The sequence below is a fragment of the Ursus arctos genome, unplaced genomic scaffold (assembly GCF_023065955.2).
Source record: "Ursus arctos isolate Adak ecotype North America unplaced genomic scaffold, UrsArc2.0 scaffold_34, whole genome shotgun sequence".
NCBI classification, from domain to species: Eukaryota; Metazoa; Chordata; class Mammalia; order Carnivora; family Ursidae; genus Ursus; species Ursus arctos.
In genome coordinates, this window is record NW_026623030.1 from 9,743,305 (window position 1) to 9,762,316 (window position 19,012).

Consider the following 19,012-nt stretch of genomic DNA (forward strand, 5'->3'; position numbering starts at 1 on the left):
GCAGGCAGACGGGCCGCACAGCAGAGTGACAGCTCCAGTTAACAGACGGCAGGAAACCCGATTGAACACGCTGGAAAAGATGGCCTGGAGCCGGTCTTCTGAATTCTGCCTCCAGGATACACGAGCATTGCCCTTGTACTGAAAGATTAGCTATAATCCAATGTGAACTTGAAAATGGAAAATGAAGTGATGTCTCTATCCGAATTACATATCATCTATTAGGTAGAAAAGGAGAGACAATTCAGGGAAAGGCTTCTCTGCGCTTCCAGATGTCAGTCTAGAAAGGGTATTTGCTGGCTTAAGTCCTGGGTTTGAGAGATAAAGGGCTCAGCATCAGCCCCACATCAGCAACTAACAGTCCAACCAATTCCAGCAAAGACTCAGACTTTCTGACCTCTGAAGTTTCTAGAAATGGATCTTTTGAAGGAGACCAAGACAACAAGGCAGGGGTGCTGAAACCTGTCTATTCCCCCGGCGATCCTGCCCATTCCAGTGCATTCCAGGCCCGGATGGAAACGGGGACACGGAGTGCCCCAGCAGGGAGGCCCGGCCGCGAGGGGACTCGGCTGAGCCCAGTCCTGGCAGAGGGGGACAGCTGTTCCTTTAGCCAGGGCAGGCAGTGGACACCTGCAAGTGGGTGTGGGTGGCTATTGTCACTTTACAGACTCTCAGCTCCCCCCGAGGCCCCATCAACACCTGCCCGGTGACTGGATTCCTGCAGCGGGGTCTTTGATAGAGGCAGCTCGGCACGGCAGTTCCTCAGTGGAGGGCACAGAGGGCAATGCCACGGGAAGAGGAGTTCCTGGGGGCCCGGATCAGCGGTATGTGTGTGTGGAGACATGCAGCGGGGCCCAGACTGTGACCCTGCTGACAACCTCCCCAAAGCCCTTTCCCCACGACAGCCAGGGCCCGCGCCCACCCCCCCGTGCTCTCGGCGGGCCTCCTGCCCAGCTGGCGCCTGGACTCTGCACACCCTTGCCAGCAGAAGTGAGCGTCTGCCCTCCTGCCCCCACACAGAGGGTGGCCTTTTCCTGCCGCAACTTGCGACCAGCTCCAGCCTGGCCGAACCAGCGAACGTCTCTGCTGTGCCGTGCGCTGAGCCACACGCCTTTCCCAGTGCCCATCCTTGTGGGTAAACTCCCTCAGCCCGAGAAGCCAGGCAGTTCCTCACAGCCGACTGTTACTCTTTGGGGACAGGGACTAAGTCTCTCTGTCAAACGTCCCCTCGTTGACCCACTGTGGTTGCTGTCACCCGCCGAAGCCCACAATAGCGCACACACCCATGACCTCACAGGCCTGTGGGTCAAACTGGCCGTGGCGGGGTGGGGCCCGGCACGCAGTGGGCACTCGGGACACAGAGAGCTCACCACCGTCTGCAGGTTCTTGAAATAAGGTGAACACAGGCCCTGTCATTTTTATAGCTGACCCTTGAACAACACGCATTTGAACGGCGTGGGTCCGCTTACACGTGGCTTTTCTCAACAAACACAGGACAGAACTGTAAATGTATTTTCTCTTCCTAATGATTTTCTTAATACCATTTTCTCTTGCTTCCGTATTGTAGGATTACAGTATATAACACGTGTGACCTATAAAATCTATGTTAATCGACTCCTTGTTATTGATAAGCCTTCCGACCAACAGCAGGCTACTAGTAGTTAGGTTTTGAGAGAGTCAAAAGTCCCATTTGGATATTTCACTGCACAGAAGGCGGGCGCCCCACATTACATGGGGCCCGTGTTGTTCAAGGCTCAACCACACTTTGTTTTTTCCTGGGCCTCAATTTCCAGTACAATTCACCCCCTTTCCCTCTGGCGTTTGTAAACATGCACGTAGCTAAAACACATAAGTGGGGGCGCCTGGGTGGCACAGCGGTTAAGCGTCTGCCTTTGGCTCAGGGCGTGATCCCGGCGATCTGGGGTCGAGCCCCACATCAGGCTCTTCTGCTATGAGCCTGCTTCTTCCTCTCCCACTCCCCCTGCTTGTGTTCCCTCTCTCGCTGGCTGTCTCTCTCTCTGTCAAATAAATAAATAAAATCTTAAAAAAAAAAAAAATAAAACACATAAGTGGCTCTTCTGGAACATTCAGCTCCAAACTTTAACCCAGGGACTTTGAGAGACCAATGTCACCACCATCCGTCTCATCCTCACATGACCATCACCCCATCCACCAGCAATTTCCTGAGTGTCCGTGACATCTGACACCTGTGAGGTCTGCCACCCAACAGTGACCCTGAAGTCCAGTTTCTGAGTCCACAGCTCTCCCAGACAACTGCCACAGAGTCCCGATGTATGGCTGGTGGGGACTTCTGATGCGATCACCATTTTTTCAGTGGTGCCCTATACATACGCATGGTAACCAGCGGCCCCAATCCGTTCAGAAAGCACCGATATCAGACGTGACGTTGCACGTGTCCTGACTTCTGGCTTAAGAGCTATACGCTCCACACACGTCGCCAGGGTTCAAGAGATCAGCCTGCACCCTCCCGTGCAGCGAGCTTCGTTTTCACTGGCGGACATGGGAAGCCGCTCACTGTGTCATAGCATCACAGTTCAGGGGAATACACATCCCTGATCACGACGGGGGACAGACAGAAAACTCCTGGGTCTATGAGGTTCCAGGCAGACTAGATTTGGGATTAAATGGACTCCACTGTCTACCACAAGGATTCCAGAAGCAAGAACGGGCGGGCATCTGGCTATTGCAGAGCTGGGTGACAGGCCTGGGATTTTTTTCCTGACTCACATTTTTGATGGAGTGAACTGGTCAAACGGAACTTTTTAGGGTAGAGAAACATTTTCTGTGATGTTTCTGGGAGATCTTAGCATCACAGATAGACGTAGACAGTTGCAGCAAGTATCACAGAACTGTGTGGGGAGTAACCCTCAAACCACGACTAAAACCTACAAGGACCGTAGACCCTGGAATCCAACCAGAAACGCAAGAGTCGAGGTCAACCCACTTGACGAGATTCTTCGGCCATCCCAACAACAAATCCCTGGTTTGCCTGATGAACCAACGGAGGGCAGGGGTTTGGAACTCAGGCGCTGGAGGAATGTGACGAATGGCCAGCCCGAGCCAGAGGGGTCTGCCTGCCACGAGCATCCAACTCCAGCCACACCAGCCAGAGGGTCTGCCCACGCTGCGGGGGGCCTCCACCTAAGAGCAGCCCTCTGGTTCTTGGCTGCCCTCGGAAAATGAGCCCACGCACCCCCCGGGGGCAGGGACCTGCCCGGGTGGGGCTGAGAAGGCCGCTGTTGCACACCCACTGGAGCAGAGCCAGAGCCCAAGGGCGCTGACCCAGGGGGGAACCCTCCCCTCCCGGGACGCCGCTCGCCCGTCTGGCCGCTCTCACTGCCAGTTTCGCTGCTCCGGGCAGCTTCTCGCCTCCATTTTTCCTTGTCCTAATCAGTTGTGGAAATGCTTGCTGTCCTTGGGTGACGTGTGCCCTCATTTGAATATCACTCAGATGCCTCACTCCGAAATCAATTAGACAGGCTGGCGGTGGGGCTGCCAGCCCCGACTGTGCCACCAGCCCCGAGCAGGCCAGTCGCGAGGGCCTTATCCTCCGCTCCATGGTCTGGAGTGTAGGTCTGATTGTTTCTGGGGACAACTATTCCCTGGGCAGTCTCATCTCCTGGGGCATCTGTTCTGGGGTAAGCTGGTTTCTCAGGCTACTTGATTTTGCAAGAGTCCTTTCCCCCAGAGCCGAAATTAAGGGCAGGACCCAGTCAGAGCTGCGCTCGGCCCCTGCCTTGAATGCATAGAGGAGAGGTCTGGGGCGGATTCCCAGAGCCCCGGTGTTTAGGAAGGCAGTTTACCAACCTAACCAATCTGAAGAGCAAGTTTTATGTAGGTTTCTGGGGGTCCTGAAACAGGTGAGTCCATGTAAACCAGCAGCGGCCTTAATCCAGAGCAGAGGTGGGCGAGGAATACTTGTCCTTCTGATCAAGGTCATTCACTCTTGCTACCTGTCCTACGACTACGGTTTTATGACTGTAAATGTAGGAAACAGGGAATTTCAATAAATGGAAATAATGGTAAAAATGGAACTATAACTAGAATGAGTCTAAACTCCAGTGATCCTGAAAGGTCCCCAAATCTGGACCTCTGGAGAATGATTTGCCCTAATCCTACGCAATTTCCTACCCTCCATCTGGCTCCTTGATCAGAGCACCTTCTGGCTTTGGGTGAAGACCTGACTGCAAACTGAGGGGGTGATCTGGGACCCAAGTGCGCAAGCGGCTTCCCCTAGAGCAGCCCTGGGGGGGCCTCAGATGCGTCTTCTGGAATACGGCTGCTGGCGCCGTCCTTCTATGTGATACCGATTCTGCCACGGGACAAGACTGGTCCAGGTCTGTCCCTTCACCATAGGCAGGGCCCAGAGGTATGGCTTACTGTCCTTTATTAAAGTGATTAAAAATGAATGCCAGGGACACACACAGGGTCCCAGTCCCTTTCACGAAACCCTTGCAACTTTTCTTTGGTGACATTTTCTCCTGTGGGTATCAGACAGGACTTGACTTAATGTCTGCTGATGGGTCACGTGCACATGTGGCTGGGCCCTCCTTGAAGACAGCCGGACAGGCTCGCCCCGTCCTGACAGCAAAGGACGGCATGCTTCCAGGAAAGAGCCACGACAATGTTTCCCTGAAGCCAAATTAAATCAAATACTGGTGCAAGCCAGCGGTAAAATATTCTTCTGTTCCGCTTTTCATGCTGTCTGACCTAGTCCCTTAGCCACAGGACTGGGGCCACACAAAGGCACTTGTTCAAATAATTATAAGCCCCATGTGAAGAGGCTAATCGTTTTAGTCTTGAAGTGTCAGGGATTTGTAAGCTTGGACTTTCGGTTTTGATTTGTATTTTCACTGAAAATGTGGAATAGGGGCTGGCTCTGCCTGGCGGCTGGCAGCGCTGGGAGCAGCCGGGCGGGTGGTGTCGTGTCGCCCTCTAGTGGCCTCCGGAGCAGGCGGGTGTGCGGGCCTTGGGCGGCTGGAGGAAAGCCCAGGCCTCCTCCTCCCCTGCCGCCTTGGCAGCCAGGCTGAGGAGGGGCTCCCTGCGGCCCACCCCACCTGAGCACCATCTGGGAGCATCAGACAGGGGACGGCCATGCACTCTGCCGCCTCCTCCGCGTCCAGGACAGTGTGGACCCAGCACACGCCACCAAGCGCTTGTCGGATGAACGGATGAAACTTTTCAGTCGGGCGTTTTTACCGAAACACAGCGGGTCACTTCGGTTAGCCAAGGACAAGCTCTTGCCGTGACATTTACCTTAACGGCCTTTGAAAGGTTTCACTCTGCGGCTCGTATGAGGCACCACACTCCTTCCAGTACCCGGACCCCTCGGTCACAAGAGAGAAGAGCTGAACTCTCAGGAACTCAGGATATGCTTTCAAGCGAAACGGCTCCCTTCCAGGAGAGACCGCTCCCCTGAAGGTGGGTGCCGGGGCTCTGTACATCTGTCCCTCCAGCACAGCTCCCGAACCGCAGGCTTTGGGGCGCCGGCACCCCGTCTGGTGGCAGGGCTCTTCCCTTCCCTGGGCAGAGCACCCGAGGAAGGCCAACTTCGTTCCCTGCTCTAACTTGTTTAGGCAGTGACTCTCCCCTCCCCGGCCCCTGCAGGGACACAGACGTCTGGGCACAAGCTGCCACTATTCCCACTGGCCCATGTTTATTCTTCAAGTCACAGGAGCAAGTCCCCAGGGAGAAAAAACACTGCAAATTTTACAAACCCGCAGATGCCCCAACAAGGATGACTCGAGGCTGCGGCAGCTTCTCTCCTGGGGGGAAGCACTGGATGGAGGGAGGGAGGGCCGCCTCTCCCCACCCCCCACCCAGCGTTGGACTACATACCACTCCATAAATGTCACCGAGTGTCAGCATGTACCAGGCCCCGTGCCGGCTGCTGGGGACAGAGATGAGGGACCATCCTTGCCTTCAGGGAGTGTGGGGTGGGCAGCGAGGGAGAGGAGGTGAGGCATGCCAAGAGCTAAGTTTGGAGTCCAGTGAGGTAGCAGGTGCCATGAAAGACACGGGGCACAGAGGAGACCCAGTGGCAGGGAGGGGGGAGGAAGCCTGCGGGGGGTGGGGTGGGAGAGAGGGAAGGAAGGTTTCTAAAAGGAGGGGACACTTGAGCCAGGCCAGAGGGACGAGGAGCCTGCCAGCTCTAGATGACCTGAGCCTCCAAGGACATGCTGTGTCCCAGCCAGTCTCCAGCTCTGCCCTCTGCTCCTTGCCCTCCTCGCCAGCCCCACCAGCCCATTCCCCAGTCTCGGAGCAAGTCATCTGGGACGTGGACACAAAAGGGGAAGTGACCCGAGTGAGTGAAAGAATGGAGGGTCCAAATAGCCTTTAGAGAGCTGGGAATCAGTGCAAAATGCGGAGCTCAGGGTGAGCAGGGCTGGTAGTAAGTCACCAGAACGGTCGGCATGACCGTCTGATGGCAAATCAGCCTAAGGGTATGGGTGTGTATTTCTTCCCCAGGGATACGGCACAGAAGTCACGCTAAGTTAGCATGGCATCTGAGATGCTCTGAGCTGGGGCGCTCTCCATAGTCTCGGCTCTTCAATAAAAAGAGGACACCAAGGGGACAACAGTCCTAAGAACGACAGGACAGCCCAGTGCATTGCAGGGAAGGAGAAAACAGGCCTGGGCCTCTTTGCTGACGGGACCAGAGGCCCTGGGGCGCTGACAGGGGCAGTTATGTGGGCACGGCGGTCACCTCTTGCCGCTGCCCTATGCACTCCTCACGCTCCTCGCAGCCCAGCCCTGCTCGGACCTGACATGCTCTGTGGAGTCGTCTCATTTTCTAACGAGGACACAGGGACTCGAGGAGGAGAAACCGCTTGGCCAAGGTCGCCCAGACAGGGAAGGGCAGTGTCAGACGTGAGTGCAGACTGCCAGCCCCTGAAGCTCTGGGCTTCCCACCACCCCTGGCTCCCTGAGCAAGGGAATCCGCAGGGCCCAGGCAGGCATGCAGCCTCCTGAAAAATACTGGGCAGGCTGACACACATCCTTGGCTGGACAGCCAGGAAAATGCATAAGCACTTCCAGGGGATGGGGAATCGCTGTCAAGGTGGGGTTTCCCGAGGACACACTTCATCTCCGCCAGCTGGCTGAAGTGGAAGAGTGAGCCTCCAAGCAGCCAACCCCAAGGATCTGTGAGACAGAACTCCCGCCTGGCTGCAGACAGCCGCTAGGACACACAGGCCTGTGGTCTCTGCAAGGACTCGTCAATCACACCCTCCCACCCCACCTGAGAGCCAGGCCCCCACGAGTGCAGGCACCCTGGGCTTTCCTTGGGGTCTGTTACGGACTGAATGCTGGTGCCCCCCCAAATCTGTACGTTGAAGCCCTAATCCCCAGTGGGATGGTATTTGGAGGTGGGGCCTTTGGGAGATCATTTGGTTTAGATGAGGTCACGAGGACAGTACCCCCATGATGGGGTGAGCGCCCTCATGAGAAGGGGAAGAGACCAGAGCCACCATCTGAGGACACAGTGAGAAGGGGGCATCTACAACCAGAAAGAGGGCCTTCGCCAAGCAACTGAATGTGCTGGCACCCTCACCTGGGATTCAAGCCCCCGGAACCAGGAGAAATAAATGTCTGTTGCCCGAAGTGCCATCCATGGTACTTCGTTACGGCAGCCAGAACTGACTAATACATAGTTGTATACGAAGGCACCTGATAGGCTCACTGTTCAGATTCATAAGACCCCCAAGCTCTTTGGTCTCCCCCACCCAGTTAGAGTGCCATGTCTGGATTGTAGGGTGGTATGCAAAGTCCAGAGCCACGGAACCTATCAGGGGCCGTTCTCAACCTTCTCAAGAAATCCCAAGTGAAAGGGTGTCTTTGACGCCAGACTCTGCACGGAGTCAGTGGCCCCTGACAGTGGCAGAGGCTGAGGGCTCTGTTCTCAGCAGAAAGCAGAGCCCTGGTGTGAGCGCCTCAGGCAAGACCCTCGAGTGAGAGCTGGGAGATGGGGAAGCATTCCCAGCAGGGCGAGGCAGAGCCGTGGGCACACCCCCCTTGCCATCTGCTCGGGGCCCACATGGATGGCGTGGTTCCTACTGACAACTGTGGAGATGGGCCCGGCCTCGTGCCTCCCTGGGCCCCAAAGTCTGACAAGAAGATGGGAGGAGGGCATCACCTCACAGGGTCCCTGACGCAGCTGAGGCCAGATCCGCCTGCTGGAAAGGAGCAGCGCTAGGCTTTAACCTGGCAGCCTGAACCCGGGGCGTCGCCCACTAACCAGCAGCCGACCAAGAATGCGCTTCCAGACACTGACCGAGAAGCCGGAGAGAGATATGTGTTCTGGAAAACCCCCGGTTGTCTCAGGAGCCCTTGGTATCTAAGGGGCACATGTGGGCGCTGAGCGGGAAATGATGTGTCCTGACGCCTCGAAGTCTCTGGGCCCCGGGGGGTCACTTACCCCTTCCATGGGCGCTATGAGCAGGTCGTAGAGAGCACGGAGCGGGGGCCTGGCGAACGAGCTCTGCCTCCTGGGGAGAGAGGAGGTCCCGTCCTTGATCGGCGACATGGCGCTGCTGGCCAAGCTCGTCATGCTCTGGCAGCTCCTGGGGAGAGAAGGGCCGAGGGGCTCAGCAGGGCCTCGCGGGGCCGGCCGGCCGCGCCGCTCACTCCGGAGCGCGCCGGGCCCTGGAGAGGCAGGTCGGAGGCTGCAGAGGAGGCCCAGCCCGGCCTCCCCGCCGGCTTCGCCTTCACCTTCCTTTCAGGTGATTTTCACAGAGCAGTGAGCACTGACAGAAACCGCGGGGTGAACCAGCTGCACACAACAGCTTACATTTCTGCGGGGTTTTTCTGCATAATCAGATGTCCCAAAGTGCTGTTCAAAGGACTTAATGACATCCTTGTGTGAAGCGATTGTGTGCAGGCAAACGTGAGGGCCATTAGAATCCGCGGCAGCCACCGAGCGAGCGGATGGGGAGGACAGTGCCCCCGGGCCAACTGCTCTCTGGGCAGGAGCCACCGACAAGACCCGGGGCTCGGGTCAGCGGCCGGGCACCTGCCTGAGCCCCGGCGCGGCCCCAGGCCCTGCAGGTCTCCTGGCCCGGCAGCCCCCGTACAGGGCTGCTCGAGGGCGCCTGCAGACTCGGGCTTTGCGTGTTAGCTTCTGCTCGGGTGTTGCCAGGCAGTTTTATTAGTATAGATGGATCCTCGATCCCGAGGACCCCGAGTTTCACACGCCCAACACAGGACAAGAACAGTCATTCCCTGAGAAAGTGTTTCCTGGGGCGCCGGGGTGTCTCAGTCGGTTGTGCGTCCGACTTTTGGTTTCGGCTCAGGTCATGATCGCAGGGTCGTGGGATCGAGCCCCGAGTCGGGCTCCATGTTCACAAGGAATCTGCTCAGGATTCTCCCTCTCCCTCTGCCCCTCCCCCTTCTCTCTTAAAAAAAAAAAAAGAAGAAGAAGAAGAAGAGGAAGAAGGAAAGAAAAGGAAAAAAGAATGTTTCCTGACCACCGGTTACCTGCCAGGCCATGCTGTCAGCCCCGGGGGCCTACAGAGGCCACACAGCACAGGGGAGCACAAGAGACAGCAGGTGGGGAAACAAGTTTCCACAAAGGCACTAGGCTGCCCCCACCCATGCCTCTGCACCTGCCCCACAGCCTGGCTGCTGTGGCCTCAGCACAGCCTCTGAGGACGTTCTCTGCATGACTGCTGGACAGTCAGTGGTCTCTTAACCCCGATTTACACACTATACACATTTTTGGAGTTTCTGCTATGTCCTCAAGGACCCTTAAGGGGAGAGACCAGGTCTTCTATGAGATCCACCTCTGAGCTTTGGTAAATGCTCTGGGCCGCTGGTGGTGGCAGCTTGAGTGTTTCCTGAGAAAAGCCCAGAAGGCAGCTTTCTCTCCTGGGCCTGGCCAGAATCCTCGACCATCTAAAGAAATGATTGGAAAGATCCATTTGTGTTTTCCAGGTATGGTTTCTGCCCCCTGGCTTTCCCCCGACTCTTCTCAGCGTTCTCAGCAACATCTCCCTTGACCTCAATTCCAGGGCTGTGCCCAGCCAAGCTGTGAACGCCCTGGGCAGCCCCCGCCCCCTGCAGGAGAAGGAAGAGCAGAGGACTTGGGAGGCCTGGGAGCCTGCACACGTCTGCGCCTCTGTCTCGCCCGCTCAGGAAACGTGTCATTACAAGCGACTGGGGCTGCGGCCGTCTTTGCCATCAGAGCCAGTGAAGCACGGAATGCCCTGGAGTGACCCTCAGAGGCGCACTTAATTCCACAGAACACGCCGCAAAGAGCAATACTCCCCTGAAGGAGAGGACCAAATTGCTCTCCAGAGGAGATGCTCTGGCAGAACCCACAGTGTCTGTCATGGGCCTATGTGCACTCACATCCTCGGCAGAGATCACAGCCCTGGGAGCCCGCACCGCCATCGGGTCAGCAGGCGGCGACAGGCCCACTCGGCGCCCTCTCCCCGCGTGCCTCCCCTTCCACTCCCTAGATAGGTGTCTGCCTGGATGGTGGGCTTGTCACCCAGCGGAAGGCACCTGAGTCTGATTAATCCAGCTGCAGGTGTCCAGAGGGAGTGCCATGTCCCCAGATGATGCTGCAGCCACAGGTGCTCACTGTGACTGACGGGGCACTCCACAAATCCCAAGGCTCGGAACGTAAAAGCTTCTGGAGAAAGCGAGCCCAGACACCCCCATGAGCTCCCCTCTGGGGTCCCCAGAGACCAGCATAATCCAAGCTGCATGAGGGAGTCCTTTCATCTGACTCAAAGTATACTACTCACTCCAAGAACTTCACACCCCAGGCTGGGCCAATCTCATTCTTCCCTGGTGAGCAGAGTCCCAAGGGCACAGGACATCAGGCTGGGTAGGACCGGGAGGCCCGAGCAGGGAACACCGCTGGCAGGGTGAGGTGCTCAAACATGGTTTCTGGAAATGACCAAGGAAGTGCCTGGGAAGGAACATATCTGGAGGGAGCTAGGGACCCGGGGAGGTATCTGGGGGGTAGACCTGCTGGGTGCAAATCCCAGCGTGAGGTTCTAGACCTTGCTTTCTTCACCTGCACAAAGGGGAAACGCTATGCACATGCACAAAGCCTCAGGATTGGAGAAAGCATCCAGCACTGAAAGTCGTCTCAGCTGATGGGACAGTGAGTGAGACAAAGGCCTGGGGAGGTGGGGGGAACATGGGCAGGATTCCAGAGCACAAGCACAGATGGCCATGAAGTCTTTCTATTGAAACCCATGAAGTGCCAGAGGCATCTAAAGGGCCCAACAACACCAGCCTATTCCACATGTGGCCCTGCCCACGATGCGGCAGGCCTGCAGGGTCCTTGCACTGGGCTGCAAGGAAAGGGGACGGCTCCAGCAGAGGTCTGGGGACACCAAGTCACAAGATGCTGACCAACTGCTGGTCAGGCAGAGCCAAGGGAGGGCTTCCTGGGAGAGGACCTTTTGATGTGGGCACCATCACCCAGAGTTAGCCTGCCCGTGGACAAGGTGAAGAGGGCCGTTCCAAGCTGAGGGAACGATGTGGGGAAAGACACAGATGTTGGGGCGGGAAGTGTGGGGGACGAGCACGCCAGGTGGGCCTGGGGCTCTGGGGTTGTGCTGTGGGGAGGCCAGGCACCTCCTCAGGCATCAGGCTCGCCTGAGCAGGCAGCTCGGCCCCAGGCTAATTCCTTCCCCACTCGATCAGAGGAGGGCCGATGGAGACCGTCTGCAATCTACGCCCTTCCCTGAGAACTCTCCCACTTTTCCAGGGCTGGGCTTTGCAGACCAGCTGTGATCAGGCCATGTGACACCCCACCCTCACCCGCAGCCAGCCTGATGGAGAACCCGTCAGATGCCTTTGACCAGGGCCGGTAAATACAGTCAACTGAGGCACTGTTTGCTCTGAGGAAGTTTCCTCGGACCCTTTCTCTGGGCATCTGTTTCCAGGTAGTGTAAACTCTTCAAGAACCAGGACCCGGGCACCCCAAACCTGCCAGGGGTAAGGGCCCATGTTCAAGCCTCAGCTGAACCACCCTGCCTGTGGCACCTGACTTTGTCCCATTCTCTCCCTGGCTGTCAAGCCCACCCGCACACCATGGATACTTGCTGATTTCCGCCCCTGGATGCCATGTGAGCGCGGTCTCTCAGACTCTTACCCTCGTCCCTCGCGAGCTCTGGTGGGTCATAGAGAACCATCTCTGGAGCAAGAGCTCCTGGGCCCTGCCCCAGCCTGGGTGGGCACACCGGGACCCAGACACGTGGCGTCTTGCACTGGTCAGCCAGGAAGCCCCAGAGATAAGCCTCTGATCAGTGCTTCTGTTCAGGGAGGGCACCTACCCCTGGAGACGCCATTTTCAAAGTGAAAACAAAAGCTCAGAAAATACCCTGTTTGTGTTAAAAAATAAAAATGAAAAACATCCAACCTGAAACCATAATTCGAAGTCACAGTCAATCCATGCAGCTCTCTTTCCCTGAGCGAAGGCATCAGCTGCTCGCACCCGAGCCCACCATGGCGGCGGGGCCCCCGTCTCTCGCACCGGCAGCCCGGGCGCCCGGCCAGGCCTGGACAGCGGCAGCAGGTGCCGCTCCCCCCCGGGGTTCCTGGCCCAGGCGAGAGAGCTGGAGCACGGCAAACCAAGGCCAGGAGCCACCGAGGATCCCTGGGACCCCAGGGCCCTCCTGAGGAGTAGGCCTGGGGAGGGTCTCAGGCCAGGACCACGGTCCCAGTGGGGTGGCCAGTGGTCTCTCCCCGGTCATTAGGCGCCACAGCCGCCCTGTGCAGACTGCAAACCACAAGCTCCCTTTCCCGTGTTGCTTCCAGTTTTACCACAGCACTGACAGTGACCTACCACAGCTATTTACTGGCCTACATTTGCTTAGACATCTGCATAAAGATATATTCAGTTAACAGCAAACAGCCAAGCGGTCGGCCCCTCAGCCCTGAGCCTGGGAATGCTTACCCACAGCAGTGGACCTCCCGGCTGCCTGCCACCTACTGGCCCTGGGACTCCAGCAGGCACGTCATTCTCCTTCTCCCCTCTTCTCCTTGCTTGCAAAATGAAAGGGTCGGACTAATGTCCTTGCAGGTCTCTTGCAGCTTTTTTTTTTTTTTAAGATTTAATTTATTTGAGAGAGAGTGAGCAGGGGGAGGGGCAGAGGGAAAAAGAGAGGACCCTCACGCTGAGCTCCTGTTGAGCGCAGAACCTGACATGGGGCTCGATCCCAGGACCCTGAGATCATGACCTGAGCTGAAGGCAGACGCTTCACCTACTGAGCCACCAGGTGCCTGGTCTCTCCTAGTTTTAATAAATTAAAAATCTACTCACTCCTAGGAAACTGTCGAGACTCTTTTGACCCCTGTGCAGACTGCAACACGCTGCCCCAGGGCTCAGAGCCTGGAGCTTGGCAGCCCTCCCCGTGCACGCCCTGTGTGAGCGCAGCGTACAAGCGCCATCATCTGCCCTGGACAGTGGGTACCACAGATGCACGCCCCGCGGAGAGGATGAGTCACGGCCAAATGGCCCAGCTCTGAGCCCCAGCCAGCAGTGGGCGGTGGGCGTGAACAGGTGTGTGAGGAGCCCCAGCTGTCCTCAGGCACACCCGCGTCCTTCCTGGCGCAGCCACCACTCCATGAAGGCACAGCCACGGGGTGGGCTGGGAGTCCTCCCCGGTGGGAGCGTGGTGACTGCGCCGCTTTGCCTTCTGCAAGGCCTTTCAGCCCGGCTGGCTTCTCTCTGCCTCGGAAATCTGATGCGAAGACGGAGAACGGTGCCTTCCACCTACCAGAACGGGAGCGCTGACAGAGGTGCAGACGCTTGCCATGCGGCAGGAGGGTGAGCCACAGGAGGGGCACATCTGGGCCCCTGCCAGGCCTGCCTATCCACACCCCCCTCAGGGCCCTAGGAGGCACGGCTCTTCCTCCTTTACAGATAAGGAACTAAGGCTCCAAGAGAGTAAGAGACTCGTACAAGGCCGAAGAGCAGGGCAGGAGCCAGGCAGGCCTCCCACCTACAGGGCAGGGGTTTTCACGCACCCTCCCCACCTTCAGGACACTCTGAAGGACTGGCCCACCTGCCCTTGCTTGCCTCCGACCCCTGCCCTCCCCGCTGCTGGGTCCGTACAGGTGGAGCTGACCGTAGGCAGCCTCTTCTGGGAGCTGCTCTGCTTCTAGCTTTCTGGGAGCTACCAGGATTCACAGCTGCACCACCGCACAGCGCCAGCAGGTGGCGCTGGCTCCCTTTCCTCAAGGCCTGTCCGTTTATTGCTAGGGACCCCGTGGGGCTAATTGACAGCCTAGCTCTCGGCAGAGATTTTCTCACACCACACCGTCTTTATTAGCTCATTCCTCAGATGATTTTTATTAATTTACTTCTGGGGAAATATTCGTTTTCTCCACTGCATGGCTGCCTGGGTGGCAGCGGGGAAAGGTGAGGAAGCAAGCGCGGATCCGGGGAGGAGGGAGGCCGGCAGGCAGGGCCGAAGCCGCTCGGCCTCTGCACAAACAGAATGCAGAGCTGGAGATGATGTGTGAAGCGCTACCGAAGAGGGGAGAGGCATCGGGGTGTAGTTTATGTCTCTGGAATGATGACAAACACCAGGCGGCCTGGGCGGCACTGGCAGCTCATGAATCTCCCTTCGGGGATGAAGAGATCTATTCCCCAAGCAAGACGATTTATAACTGGGACGGGCCTGCAAAAGACCCCGGGCGCTTGGCCTCGCTCGGGCTCACACACACAAACACTGTGGCGGTTTGGGCCGGGTGCGTGTGCCTGCCAGGTGTGAACCGGCCCAGCCCCTGGGGAGGCGGTGGGGGACTGCACGCCTGCAAGTCCCCGTCCAAACTGCAGCCCTGCGTGGGCACCAGGCCAGCCGCCCCTCGCATCAGGGCTCCGTTGGAGGGGGTAGTTAGGTCACTGTGCACACAGCTGAGCACGCTAAGCACCCCACCCCACCACACACACGCTGGTTTCTCACGCTTTCACACTCAAAGATGGAGAGCAGAACGAGCAGGTGGCAACAAGGCAGCAGGGGCCCGACTCTCCCTCAGGAGAGACTACGAAGGGGCCCTGCTCAAACTTGACCACTCCAGGGATGACCAGAGCCACTGGGCCTTGAGATTCCGTCCCTCCTGTCTCTGCGGCGTGGAGAGAGGAGCCAGTGACCCAGAGCTCAGCGCAGTCCAAGCACTGGGAGGAACCAGGGCTTCATAGGAACGGGCTGGCTTTGGCTTTCCCCGACGCACACCTGAACCCAGAGACAAGCAGCCCTTCAAGCGGCAGACCCTGTGAACAGGACTCCCTGATCTGGGGAAGAAGCAGGAGTCCCGGCAGAGCACGGGGGAGCAGCCAGGAAAGGTGCCACTACATGAAAACGCAAAGGGGCCAATCTGCTGGAGGCGGGAGCTAGCTTTGCTGAGCTGTTGGGCACCCCACCCCGGCAGCCCACCTGCGGTGACCGCAGAGAGGCATTTGTGAAGGGGGACACTTGGTGCTTGTCCTCCTGGAGCTTACAATCTCCTGAGGACAGAGCAAGGCCTGAGACAGTCCCAAGGGCATGCGTACACGCAGCCTTGAAGCCTGAAGGCATGCAGGAGGGCTGAGGCAGCCTCGGAGTGTGTTCTCTTTTCCCACCTCTCTCCTGGGTCCGCCCCTTCTGCTCTCACCCCACCAGGCATGTGGGGCCTTCTCATCTCTCTCGGCCTGGGGCTCTGGAGCAAGCTGAGGGGGGAGGGCTCCCCGCAGGGCACACCCTGCCATGACATCTTTAGGATTGCCAGAGAGGAGGGGGAAGGAGGGGAGGGAGGGGAGGAGGGAAGGAGGTCACCCATGCGGGACATCTTCGGGAGTGGGCTAGATCTAGGTCCTGACGCGTGTCGGTCATGGGAATCCTCAACACAATCCTCGCCTGCCCAGCCCCTCCATTGTCACACAGGAACAATGGAGACCTGGATTAAGCTTCTTGCCTAATGCCAGGAGGTCAGGGCAGGGCCCTGCTCCTCATACAGTCAGGCAACAGGAAGCCTGCGGCCTGAGGGGCCTGTGTGCTTGGGAGTCCGAGGCCTAGTGCAGTTTTGACCTCAGGCCCTGACCCCTCATCTGGAGTGCACCCTCTCCCCCAGGATGGCAGGCACCACACGGAACACCAGTCTCCAGGGGCCATCCCTGAGCAGGACCTTGCCTCCTGGTCCGGGCGTGCTGGGGGCAGGGAGGAGAGAGGAGGCTGCTCCCGACAGCGGGGAGCTCGCTGTGGCTGCCTTTTCTCAGCCGTATTTCCGACTCGGCTCCTCACCTTCTCAGGATGTCTTCACCATGTTTTCACTTTCTAACAGCCAGTTCGGGTAGCTTGCCTCTGTGCTCACAGCTGCGGGGGGAGCCAGCCTGCCTGTGCTGGGGCCTAGGGGGTCCTGCCCCTGCTGCTCTCGAGCCTTGAGTCCTCACCTTGGTCAGCAGGGTCTTCCTCCTCACGGCCGGACCCTGCTCCTGGGCGAGCCCCCACCGGACAGTGAGCTGAGCCCTTTGCTTCCTTCCTCCCTGCCCTCAGTCCTGCCCAGGAGGCTTCAGAATTCCCTCCAAGGCTCCTAACTCTGAACTGAGTCTTCTGAGGGACTGGAGCTGGCCTGAGATTTGCACAAGTACCCGGGGTTTAAGGTACCAATGGAAAAATTAATTGGCAAATCCATTATATTCGAGTAGCCAGAGATGCGTCAATTCAATTTAAAAAGGCCTCTGATACCATTCAGGGACTCTCCGCTGAACACCCTCACACGAAGGGTTGTCTCCTCTGGGAGATGAAGGCTGTCACATGCATTTTAAGTACTTCTTCAATAAGCTGTTGGCGCTTTCTGCCCGCTCACCTCCTTAATTACCAAGTGCCCGGCTCGCCGGGTCTGGCTCCCTCCTCGGGAGAAGAGCCACGAGGCTGGGTGGGCTCAGGCAGGGACCCCTGCTTTTCCAGCAATGCTGGCTCCTCTTTAGCTCAAGGACCAGCCGGGGGCTGCACGTGGCTGCTTGCCTCTTGCTCTTGGGCTCTCCTGGAATGCTCGGCTTGTCGGCAGGTTCGTGGCTGAGGTGAAGGGCTGGGGCACAACCTGTACCGAGAGGAGTCACGGCCTCTGCCCAGTCGCAGCGCTTTGCTGTGGCCATCTGCTCTTTGATGAAATGTGCGTGAGGCTCCGCGGCCAGACCTGCAGATTGTTGCCTTGGGAGAACCTGGTGCCCGGGCCAGTCTTGCATGGGCTTTACCTCCTGACTATGCTCAGGAGCTGGGACAGATGGCGCAAGCCAGGCAGTCAGTGGGGGACAGGCTTATCATGTACTCAGGGAAGGAGAGAAGACAAGATGACCCTGTGGTGGCCTGTCTAGCTCATGCATGTCCAGCAACGCAGGAAAACCCCCTTCCAGAGGGCCTTGCCCCTATACACAATTTGTGAGTCAAACACGTCTGCCTCTCTTGCACCCAACAAACCTGTGGAGTCTCACCTATTGGCTGGAGAGAACCTCCAAAGCTTATTAGTGCTGTCCAGAGACAGAAAACACCCCCTCAGGAGGTAGTGAGCTCCCTGTCACTGGAGGGGTTCAAGCAAAGGCTGTGATCATTTGGCAGGGGTGTTAAGACGGGTAGGGATCTGGGGGCCAGAGCACTACCTTTGGAGACTGACAGACCCAGATCCTAAAGCTGGCTCTGTCACTGACTAGCCCAGTGACCCTGGGCAATGAGTCTCAGGGCCTCATCCTTAAGAGGGGTTGCAATTTTTCCCCCCGTGACTGTGGCAGGGACCGGCTAGAGAATGCATGGAGAGCGCTTAGCACAGTGCTGGGTTCTCAGTAAGTAAGCAGCAGACATTCACCACAATCATCACCATCATCACTGCCATTGCAATTACCTTCTGTCTCAGTCCTGGCCGGCCTGCCTTCCTGCCTCCCTCCCTCCCTCTCCCCATGAACGACCAAGCACCAGCACCCACTCAACACAAGGCACATGGTGAGGCGCCCTGGGGGACACAGAGAAATCGGACGTGATCCAGCCCTGGAGGAGGGTGCAGCCTGGGACAGGACGGGACACGGATACGTGTAACTAAAACACAAGGCGAAAGGCAGTGGCTCCCTTTCTGACAGAGTGCCAAGGAATCTCAGAGAAGAAAAGTATTCCCAGTTACGGCAATCCAAGATGGATTTGTGAAAGGGGCTGCTGGAGACGGACCCCAGGGGCAAGCCCTCCCTGGCTGTGTCCCGCGCCCAAGCCAAGGCCCTGAGGAAGGAAAGGGCAGGTCCAGGGTCCCTTTGGGTCAGGACAGAGTGTAAGGGAGAATGCAATGGGAAGTGGGAATGGTGGCAGGGCCAGGCCGTGGGGACTCAAACACCAAGCTCTGCCGCTTCACCTCGGGGCCCCGGGGCCCTGAGTGACAAGGTAATTGATCAGACCTGCACTCCAGCCAGGGCGGGACAGGGAAGACCAGTGGCCTGCAGGCCGCGTGGGTGGTGAGGACAGCAGCATGGGAGACGGAGGCTCAGCCAGGTGGGGGGGGGGGGCAAGCCCAGCTCTGCGCCGACAGGGTGGGAGACTCAGGCCACGACCCTTGCTGAGCGTCGGTGACCTTGCAAGCATGCTCCCAGGATCCCATTAAATGGCCGTGTCCGGGGGACAGTGAGTCTCCAGGAAGGGTCGTGGCAGTGGGAACAGACAGAGGGTTGGAGACCAGAAATGTTACAGGTTGACCTGGCAGGTCTTGGCAGTGAGGTGGCCTAGGGTTCCGAGAATGCAGGAGGAGCAGTGGGGCTGGGCAGCCTCAGCCTCAGCCTCAGCGCCCATTAGAAGCTGCACGGAGTGTGGGCTTCAGGCAAAGGCGGAGCAGCACTTCCGTAGGAAGCACCTGTGGATTTGGCTAAAAGGCAGACTCTGAGTTGGCAAGTCCGGGTCAGGGCTGGGGCCAGGCAGGCATCGGCTGGACTGCCCTCTCTGCTTCGGCTGCTGCTTAACAGCACACTTCCGTATATAAATTTTACTCCCTCTCTTCTACCTTTATTTTCCTTCTATCTTGA

General features: G+C 58.0%; 1 protein-coding gene across 3 annotated transcripts in view; it reads right to left on the minus strand.

The window, feature by feature from the left end:
- TTC28 (tetratricopeptide repeat domain 28) overlaps positions 1-19,012 on the minus strand; it is a 590,823-nt gene that overhangs the window by 19,732 nt on the left and 552,079 nt on the right. For all 3 annotated transcript variants that reach the window (XM_044379027.3, XM_057306077.1, XM_057306078.1), the window contains one exon: positions 8,435-8,579. In XM_044379027.3, the coding sequence (XP_044234962.1) occupies positions 8,435-8,579 (145 nt within the window). The remainder of the gene's footprint in view (positions 1-8,434; positions 8,580-19,012) is intronic.